The sequence below is a fragment of the Artibeus jamaicensis genome, unplaced genomic scaffold (assembly GCF_021234435.1).
Source record: "Artibeus jamaicensis isolate MK-2021 breed Jamaican fruit bat unplaced genomic scaffold, CSHL_Jam_final contig_2597, whole genome shotgun sequence".
NCBI lineage: Eukaryota > Metazoa > Chordata > Mammalia > Chiroptera > Phyllostomidae > Artibeus > Artibeus jamaicensis.
Window position 1 is genome coordinate 8108 of NW_026521562.1, and position 10995 is coordinate 19102.

Sequence of the window (10995 nt, forward strand, 5' to 3'; positions counted from 1 at the left end):
ACACTTTATACACAACAATTTTAGGTTGAAAATCAAAGTTAACATATGAGTTATGATAAATGATACTTCTTAAAGGTTATTATAGATTTATTAAACAAATTAGAAAGGCATCCAGCAAGTGCTAACAGAACATGGCAGTTTTCAAGTTTGCAGCAATATGAGAGACAGGTACCGTGCTACAGTGAGGTTCCTGTTCTGGAATCAAGCATTTCCTTACATTTCAATGCATAAAAAGTGTGAAAATTTTAAGGGTACCTGTTCTGGAATCAAGCATTTCCTTACATTTCAATGCATAAAAAGAATTTCTTTTTTTTATGATTTTTATTTATTTATTTTTAGAAAGGGAAGGAGAAAGAGAGAGAAAGAAACCTCAGTGTGTGATTGCCTCTCCTGTGGCCCCCCACTGGGGACCTGGCCCACAACCCAGGCATGTGCCCTGACTGGGAATCGAACCTGCGACCCTTTGGTTCACAGCTCATGCTCAATCCACTGAGCTATGCCAGCCAGGACCATGAAAAGAATAATAACAGAACCTGAAAAGTATATACTCTTTCATATTTTACAATGGAAGGAATAGTTTCTTAAAATCATCAATGGTGCAATCAAATCAGACAGTTTTCACAGCCTAGATTAAAAAGGCGCTTTACATCTGCTCATATAACTTGTTCAAATAGCCAAATTTTTGTAGATTGGTATAAAGGACCAGGCTATGAACACTTAAACTCTTGTGAACCATTTAAAAAATTATGCATAGGGAACTGTGAAGATGACAGGGGAAAAATGGTGATGATTAAATGAGAGAAACAGTTATTTAATTTCTATTTTTCATATTTGCTTGATAATATTTTCTGAATTGACATAGGCTCTATCCTGGTTAAGTCTCTTGTGTTTTTCTTTTCCAGAAGTGAATATGTTTGAATGTCTCTATGCTTGGGAATCATGGACTTTTTTGGATATTTTTTCACTGAAAGATTAGTAACTTTCATTTGCTATTTCAGAGGGAAACTGAAAGAAAAGGCATTTTGTAGCTTGTAGACTAGAATTATATATCGATTGGTTATGAAATGTCCATATAGTTAATCCACAGAAATTTATAGGTGTCTGCCATGTGATTTTGATTTTCCTTTATTAGAATAATTTTCTTGGGCATATGTATTGTTATATATTTTAAAATAAAACAACATTCTGACTAATAGTTTAAAATATGAATATGGGATGTATTAAATTTAATTTTTATCATGTTGTACATATATTTTAGTAGTTTCTTTTTAAACTAAGAAAATGAGACAAAGTAAAAATCCTTTCAACAGAAAATCTCCAGCTCTTGAAATATTTTATATTTCTTGAAATATAAAATGTTTTATATATTATGAAATGTTTTCTATATCTTGAAATAGAAATGATTTATATTTAGCTGTTTCATTTGAAAATGTTAATAATGGGGGTTGTCATTGTGAGAAAAATATGTTTTAGGATTGTTCAAGTTCTGTGACCCTTGTTCAGGTTCTGGTACTCTTTTGGGGTTATTGAGTATTACAGCTTTTTCAAGTCATCAAGTACATCCTGCTTTGTGATTTTGGTCCAGGCCTCAGGGATTTCACCTCTACCTGCAAATGTTTTTTGATATTTTTCTTCCAGGTTTGATCTGAAGTGACAGACAAACCATTTCCAGTATGACTGGGCAGATGTGTCTGGGGTGATGCTCCATGTGGCATATTCCCCTCCTGCCTCTCGATACTTCTTATATGCGAATTTACGACCACCACTCAAAATGAAGGAACATTCACTTGCTACTGAACTAGTACAGTAATCAATGGAAAAGTGGTCGCTATTCACCCATCTCCATCCATTGACAGCCTTAGAACGGTGGAAGGGAACACTGTGATCTCCATCATGTGAAGGGATGGTGTTTGTACAAATTGCTTTACAGAAGGGACACTGTTTCCAGCAACCACAGAGTTGTTCAGAGAGCAACTTCTGGATTTCAGGAACCATTTCTTCTACAGGCTTCATCAAACAATCCTCTTCTACTTTGTTCATCATGGGATCCAAAGCTTCACTCATGGCTTCTTTGAGAAATTCAAAATCTTTTATCTCCTGGTGTTCAATGCTTATTAAGTTTTTTCGTGGGAAGATCAAGTTACTCTTCAGCTCATCACAGAAGAAATCCAGCCACCCAGACGCAGTGCTGCTTTGATCATTAGCTTTTACTGTGGCTTCACAAATAGCTGAGAGGATGGTAGTCTTGATGCCATCTAAAGTCATTTTAACCTTTTTTCCTATATTTTTACTTCCTTGGTCTGCACAATAACTTTTAATGTAATTTTGAATGTAATTCATAAAAAATGACTCTGGATTATGAATGTACTCCCAGTAATCATCAAAATTTTCTTTTTCTGCCAGAGAGATAAGAATGTGTTTCTCCAGGTTAGCCCTGTTACCATTGAATGCTGGGCAGGTACCTCGCATCTCCCCTGCAATTGTAGGGACCATTTTTTCCCAAATGGTGGTGGAAACAGCAGGAGTGAGTTTTTGCCACAAAAACCCAACAAATGTTGTGACTGAGGTTGCCCCTTGACAAGAGATCTTAAAACTCATGAAGAAATCACCTTTCTTGCTCTCCAGATAGTTTACAGGATCATTTGCTCTTTTGAATGCCACGTGCATTTGCTTAAACGTTTTTGATGCTTTTTGAAATAAATATGAAGATAAGTCAATTTTATATTTACTCGTAAATGTGTATTTTTTCTCAGTACATGCAGACTTAACCTCATCTTCTATTATTCTCAGGATTTCATAAAAATAACTTGAATTGTAATCACTCTGTTGCTTCTGAAAGTTGTTAATAGTTTTATTCAATTGTGAAATAATGTGGTCAGTAGTTGTTTTTATGGACTCTTTATCATATACTTCTAATTGCCTTGAAAATATGTGATGTATTTTGCTCACACTTATATGTTCCTTATAATTTATTTCAAATATTTTCCCACATTTTTTCTTCAGTATGTTCACTATGTCTCTCTCCTTTTGAAAATATTCCAAAAGGATGTCTTCAGAATCCACATCAATGTTAGGCTCTGTGACTGGAGGAACAGTTGAGGACACAGCATAGACCCATTTTCCCCAAAGTTGATTGAATTTCTCTTGTAGCTCTTCCTCACTCAGTTCTTTGCCCTCTAGAGTTGTAGCCAATTCTCGGCTTCTTTCCAATAATTCCTTATCATAACCTGACTTTTTATTATCCAGTATTTCTTGATTCTTTTTATAACTAAGATGTCCCTCAGCTTTACTTTTGGTGTCTGAAATAAGTGTCTCTTTAAGGTTTAAGAGCTTATTTTCAAAAGTCGCTTTCCACTGAATCAGTATTTCACTCTCTGGATCTTCATTAAAGTATTTGTCAAGTTCTTGCTTGATGGCTTCATATTTTTCTGAAACTGGAGCTGCAATTGCGCTTATCGTGAGTGTCTGGATTATTCCATTCTTAATCTGGTTGATCAGCTGGTTCTGCAAGTCTAGTACATGACTCCTCAGCTCCCAGGTCCACTTGTTGTACATGGTTTCTAATTTGCTCATTGCCATGACCTCTCTGGTGTTCCTAAAACTAAAGATAAAATTTTCACTCACCAGGGCTCTCCACAAATCTTGAACTCGGGATTTTACATCTGATATCTTCAAGATGCTTCCCCTAGAGTCCTCTTTGGCAGTCATAAGGATTCTGCCTCTCAGTTCCTGGACATTGTGGCTGTAGCGAGGATTGGGAGGGGCCATTGGGGGGTTGCCATCCCAGAGGTGAGCAAAGTAGAAAACATGACTATTGATGTCAAACTTAATGACATCACTGAAGCGAGTTATACCTGGGCACTGTTCTTGCTCAGCTGCTGTTGCTGCCATTTCATCCAGTCTCTGCTCTAACCGCCTCCGTCCTTCCATAGTTTGGTCTTTAGCTGTGACTTCCCCCACATTCTGGTGGATAAAGAGGCAGCTAGGTGAGATTTTTACTTGTTTCATCCTCATAAAAGCTTGGACAACTATTTGTAGAATATCTTGCATTTCTGATGGATTTTCCCCAAAAATATTGATCAGAGTCAAGCTTCCAAGTCCAATGACAAAAGTTGCCAACTCATTGTCATGATTCTTGGATTTGTTGCTGAGTTCTGGGGCCCGAAGTCCTTCTGTGTCCACAATAAGCACAAATTCAAAGCCCAGTTCCTCTGTGAAAGTCTCCTCTACCTTCAGGAGCTGCATGTAGGCCCCCCGGGTACACCTCCCAGCGCTGACAGTGAACTGCAGCCCAAAAAGTGCATTCAGCAGAGTGGACTTCCCTGAACTTTGTAGGCCAAGGATGGAGAGAACAAACAGCCGTTTGTTTCCAAGTCTCTCAGAGGCCTTGTCAAAAAGAGCTGCTGCCCACTTCAGAGGCACGTAGGAAGCATCCCCATCCATTAGCTCAATGGGAATACCAGATATCAGCAGGTCTGCAGCAATCTGGGGAAGGGAGAGGAAAGAGGAATGTTCTGTGGAGGAAGCTTCTTCCACAGCCTCATAAATTTGGCCAACTTCTCTGAGAAGTTGCTCAATTCCCAATGTACAGTCACCAATTTCTATTGAGACAGCTTCTACCTCTTTTTGCAAACATTGCAGATTGCTGCTGTTTGTTTTTTTCTGCTTTTCTGTTTGTATCTGTGACCACAAAGCGTTTTTCTTCTTATTTAGGTTGTCCAAATATTTCGATGTCAGGTTGTCCAAAAACACACCCAACCATTGCAAAAAGTAGAGTGTGCTTTGAGTTTCTGAATGATTTTGGAGAATTTCAAGGACAGAACGCATTAAGTCATTGAGAGGAAAGGCTCTGTTCAATTGCTGGTCCCGTATTTTTTGTTTTTCTGTCTCAATCTCACTCTTGTGTTGCTCAATGCTCCTATTCCCCTTTTCTCTCAGGTGATAGAGTTCTTTGTCCTTTTTACACCAGAGATGCCACAGGTGTCTCTGAAGGGGTAGAAAGGTTTCCTTCGCCTGAGATATCTCTGTTTGCTTCAGTAGGGCCATTATGACCTCTGCTTTTATTTTGGCTTCCTTGCATTCTTGTTGGTCTTCATGAAGAAGGAATCCTTGCTTGCGAGCATATGGGGCACAGTCCTCTAAGCTGAGAGCAGTGTCTGACAACTGCAGCAAACATCTGATTGTAGCAATAAGCTCCTCTGTTAATTCTGCTTCATTTCTGTTCCTGATCCCTATTCTCACTTTTTGGTTAGCATTATTGACCATGTTTTTTTCTTTGTTGTCAAGTAAACAAATCAAAGGTTTTGGTGACTGACCTAGGTCACAAACAATTTCATGATTTTCTTCATTGTCATCAGAAGTTGACATGAGGACCACAATGAGAGAAGAGACCTCTTGCAGGAAGTTGAGTTGCTTCTTATGTTCCTTTGCATCCCCATGAAGATTGGTCAAGGTCAAGCAGTTGTCAAATCTGTCCTCATCTTCCCCCCCAGGACAGAACCAGCAGACTTCCACCACACCCCCCATCAAGAGACAGTCTTTGGTGCTCCCTCTGCAATGTCGGTGAAAAAAAACATCGTGTTTACGTTTACTGAGAAGACAGTTCATGATCTGAGATTTGGAAGCAGAGAAGTTATTTCCAACTCTAATAAAGGACACAATGGGGGTTGAAACACAACACATCCGCTTATTCCTGTAATTGATCTTCTCCTTTGATTTCCTTACTTCCTGCCAGCTTTTTCTAATTTGACTGAGAGACCAGAGAGAGAACTCAATTTGAGAATTGCAGGGATTAGGTATGAGAAGGGGGAGGGCAAACTGGCAAATGGAAAGTTTGGACAAAATATATTGTCTGGCAAGATCATCTGCACAGTGAAGAATTGCCATCTGAATATCCATAGGGTGAATATGGGGCCAAGGAGTAGTGGCTGTAAGAAAAGTGGGAGTTTCACTATCTTCAAATAAGTCTTCATATGGATTAAAGGCCTCATTTTCTTTATTAGAGACACTTAGATTAAGTTGATTTTGTGTGTTTCCATTCTCTCTGAAGACCAGGTATCTCAGCTCATAATCCAGCATAAGTAGCTTCTGCAGGAAATAGAAGGGAAGCTCCCTTTCAGAGCTGGGCTGTGTGTTGTACACAGAATTCATGTAGATCAGACAGAAGTTATCTCTGCTCATCTTTTTTGGGTAGGAATATTCTAGGCCTAGACGTTGTAGTAATGTTACAAAGGCTGTATCTTCTTTGAATTTGCATTTGCTATTTTCCTTGTCTTGTAATTTATGGGACTGTTTCTTTTCATGCAAAATACTTTGCAAGTTTTTTCTTTCCTCATCAATATGCAAGAAAGAGATGGTGGCTTCAGTGTTACCATCAATGAGCAATCTCAAATCCTTCTCTAAGGGCACCCAATTGTGATCTGCTCCAGGTTTGGAGAGGACATATACAACCTCCTTTGACAAATATTGGCCCATGTGTTCTTTTATTAATGCAAGTCGTTCTGTTTTCTCCTCTGGTGAAATAGCTGTACCTCCAGCAGTAGCTGTAAGACCTGTGAGCACCAGAAATGCCTGAGCCCTGTAGGGGAAAATATTTTTGAGCTCCTGGTATTTATCTTGGGCAGTTTGCATTTCATTCAGTAGAAAGTCCAACTCATCACAACCCAGAGGATACTGAAAAGCATTGTCTACCATATGATATCCTGCACCAGCTGCAATAAAATATAGCAAGAGATGTGTGTCTGGCTGCTCGGTTTCTTGGAGGTATTTCAAGAAATGGCCAAAAGACAAACTGATGTCATAAGTGGTCTTTTGTTGTACTTTCTCCACTATTTGTGCAGAATCAGATTTGGCCTTCACTTTCATGAGGTTATTCTGAGTTTCTTGTAAGATTTTAATGAATTCAGAAAATTGGGAGATGCTGGTGTGCTTTTGCTCTGACTCTGACTGGAACATCCATGGCGTGATGGAATGAGCTTTGGATTCTGAATGTTTGCTGTGGTCCCTAGCAGCTTCCAGGTTAAACCTCCAACCTTCACTCTTAACTGAACTAGTTACACTGAGGCCCACCTCTCTTGTCTGGGTAAGCATGGATTCTGCTTGAGAAGGTGTATATTCTTTTGTTTCCATTAGTGTGCCCTGCTCTTCCTTCTTCTCTATAAGCTCCCTGTGGTGGCTGGTTTTGTAAGTTCCCTGCAGAGCCAGCTCTCCAGATGCATATCTCACTAGATCCCTAACTGAGAGGTTTTGTCTATGAGACAGTGTCCCTTTCATGAGGTTGACTTGATCCTGCGTATATTCCTTGACTTCTCTTAGGGTTTTTTCAGGGTGTGGGCAGTCCTCTTGAGGGATCTCCATTTCCTGACTCGGCTCTGCCTCTTTTTTCTCCACTATCTCTTCCTGGTGTTGCCTCCCTCCTGACAGTAAGTCTCTTATCTCCTGCAGTGCCTGCTCTGCCTTTATCAGCTTTTTCTTTATCATTTTCACCTGAGACTCTTGTAACTCTGAATGTCTATTTGGGTGTGACAGGTTGAGCAGCTTCTCCAGGGCCCTTTCCTCCCAGGAATGTTGTGCCTGGGATTTCAGCTTCTGGAGGTCGTTTTCTTCTAGATGCTGTAAGGCCTGGACACAGGTCACACCCAGCTGTTCTTGCAGCTTGGCCAACCAGTATTCCTTAGCAAGTCCTAATTCTCTCAGTATGTCTTGGAGATCTTGCCTCCTATTTCCTCTGAGAAGGGGCTCATCAGGGGGGAACTTTGCTGTGTCCATGGCTGTGGAAAGAAAAGACAGTCAGCATGTGTCATGAATTTAGGAAGTGTCAGCCACATGGCAAAAAGGTAAAGAGTACTAAAAATGCAATCCTTTAAGGCTTTGTCATCATTTCATTTCATTGCTTCAATAAATATATTACTGTTTAAAAATTTTTGGTGTATGTGTGTGCACAAAACATCTTTGTGGGTGGTTTCAGTGTGGACAATGTTTTTAGTTGTCAGGATGAGTGGCAACTCTACAGCCCAGGTTTTTGTACTTCCAATTTAAACAGAATCAATTGCGTGGAGTGCATTAAGCTGTAGGTTTCAGGGTGAAAATATACATGCAGTTGATAGCTTGACGTTTACTTTAAAAACAAAAGGGACAACACCAGTGATTATTCTTTTATCAAATGCGTTTAAAATAGTTTCCTTCTTCTATCTGTTCCTTCTTATCATACTATCTTATTGATACTCATATTGTATCATATGGAAAGTATTTTGATGGTGACTGAAGTTAAACATGTATGAAAAATATACAGTTTTTAATAAATAATATCTAGTTTAATTGGGGGTCCTCCCTTGTATGTGGAGGAGTCTCTTCCACTGTGCTTCTGGTAATGGGCAGAAGACCTCAGTATGGGAAGTAGAACCAGCAGAGCCATTGATTCTGTCCTAACCACCTTGGCATTGTTGGAAAGAACCTTGAGAATGCTGACCTGGGCAGATGCGCAAAGAAGAGAGAAAATTTGCTATGGAAGTTCAGTCTTTCTAATATTAGTTACATTGGCTGACATATCTGATGATGGCAGTCTTTCCAGTAGGGAAAAAGAAAAGTGGTTAGTGACTGACTGGCTACCTCAGTTGTGTGGGATATAGTTAGAGAAACACATTGCCTTACAGCAGCACCTAGAGTACTGTGACAGGACATCCATAACCAGGGTACGGGAAGAGGTGGCAAGGAAGAAGAGAAGAATATCAAAAGGCATTAAAAAGATGAGGTTTTTGATGGTTTTGGTCAGAACTTCAGCAGGAAGGCTTTCCATGTCCCTCTGAGAGAACCTCACCTGAAGATCTCTCAACTGGGTCTGCAGGCACTACGAATACCCCCAGCACTAAACTCATAACTTCCCCAATTGTGGCTGCTCTCTTGTGTTCAGCAGTGAGAGCTAATCTGGAAAATGCAGTGGAATCAGAAAAACACATTAGGATCTGTGTGCTAGGGAGAAACCACACTTGGGTTATAGCACCACGTCTGGAAAACAAGACAAGTTTCCAATTGCTGACATGTGAATTATAAGAACTATAGATGACATAAAAGGTTAAGGATTTTAGAGATGTAGGTAGAAACCCTTCACTTTCTCACACCACCAAAAGTAAGATAATGACCAATTTAAAATCAATAAACAACCAGAAGTGCTAGAAAATCAAACTGCATGGAACTCTGACAAACAGAGAGTTAAAGAAACATTCACCAAGTTGGTAGGAGAGACAGAGATGGGCAACCTGGCAGGCAGAGAGAACCCCTGGAAAGGCAGAGGACAGAGGGAGCAAAGCAGCAGCCCAAGTGAGTGAGGCAGGATGGCTTAGAGGACCCACGACGGTGCCAGTGAGGTGGAGCTGGCTGAATGAGAAACTAAAGACTCAAACAAACTGTAAACCACTGCAGGGGTTGCTACAGGGGAGAAACTCTCAGTCGTACAGGGCAGAGTTCATTGGAAAATGGGGCTAAAGCCAAGCAAGCGAGCCATATTCTTCCCTCTCTGACCCCTCCCCCACAGAGAGCACCACAATGCAGCAAAGAGGGTTGTGCCTCCTGGGGTGAATAACTAAGGCCCACCCCTATAACATAACAGGTGCACTGAGACAAAGAAATATGGTCCAAATGAAAGAACAGATCAAAACTCCAGAAAGAGAGCTAAGTGACATGGAGAGACCAACCTTTCTGATGCAGAGTTTAAAACACTGGTAATCAAGCTGCTCAGAAAACTGATTGAGCTCAGCTGCAAAATGAAGGAACAAATAAAGGTTACCCAAAGTGAAATAAAGCAAAACATAAAAGGAACCAACAATGAAGAGAAGGAAACCAGGGCTCAAATCAATGATCTGGAACAAAAGGAAGAAATAAACATCCAATCAGAACAGAATAAAGAAACAAGAATTCAAAAAAATGAATAGAGGCTTAGAAACATCTGGACAACTATAAACTTTCTAATATCCAAATCATAAGGGTGCCAGAAGAGTAAGAGCAAGAAGTTGAAAACTTATTTGACAAATAATGAAGGAAAACTTCCCCAACTTGGTGAAGAAAATAGACTTCCAGAAATTCCAGGAAGCCCAGAGAGTCCCCAAAAAATTAGACCCAAAAAGGAACATACCAAGGCACATCATCATTAAGTTACCCAAGATTAGAAATAGAGAATCTTAAAAGCAGCAAGAGGAAAGGAGAGAGAAACCTATAAAGGAGTGCCCATAAGGCTATCAGCTGATTTCTGTAAAGAAATATCACAGGCAAGAAGGGGTTGAAAAGAAGTATTTGAAGTCATGAAAGGCAAAGACCTACATTCAAGATTACTCTGTCCGGCAAAGCTATCATTTAGAATGGAAGAGCAGATCAAGTGCTTTCCAGATAAGGTCAAATTAAAGGACTTCATCATTACCAAGCCCTTATTATATGAAATGTTAAAGGGACTTATTTAAGAAATAGAAGAAGATCAAAAACTATGAACAGTAAAATGAAAAAATACTCATAGCTATCAACAACTGAACCTAAAAAACAAACAAACTGAAAATAAAAACTAAGCAAACAACTAGAACAGGAACAGAATCAGAGAAATGTACATCAAATGGAGGGTTTTCTGAGGGGAGAAGGAAGGGAAGAATGGAGGGCAGGTACAGGAAATAAGAGGCATAATTAGTATGCATAAATAGATGGGGAAAGGTTAAGAATGTTGCAGGAAATAGAGAAGCCAAATAACTTATATTACAACCCATGGACATGAACTAAAGCAGGTGGAGCTGGGGGGGTGGTGAAGGGCAGAGTGGGGACAAAGGGGGAAAATTTGGGAAAACTGTAGTAGCATAATCAATAAAATATACTTAAAAGAAGAATTTTTGCCAAAAGAGAGCAAGAGGAGTGGAGCAGGTGTACCCATAGGAAGGCAGAGAAAATCCAGATATAACAGCACCAATAAACAGAATAACCCAGCTGAAGGCACTAGTAAAAATTCAAGCAGGTGTCTGCTAT

At 39.8% G+C, this 10995-nt stretch overlaps 1 protein-coding gene across 1 annotated transcript; it reads right to left on the reverse strand.

Annotated features, from left to right (window-relative positions):
• Positions 1–346: 346 nt before the first annotated feature.
• LOC119041167 (interferon-induced very large GTPase 1-like) lies at positions 347–7767 on the reverse strand. The gene has a single exon (XM_053662619.1). The coding sequence runs from the start codon at positions 7765–7767 to the stop codon at positions 1534–1536; it is 6234 nt and encodes a 2077-aa protein (XP_053518594.1). The 3' UTR covers positions 347–1533.
• Positions 7768–10995: the final 3228 nt, after the last annotated feature.

Coding starts and splice junctions, on each gene's coding strand:
- LOC119041167 (XM_053662619.1), bottom strand. CDS start 7,767: ATGGACACAGCAAAGTTCCCCCCTGATGAGCCCCTTCTCAGAGGAAAT.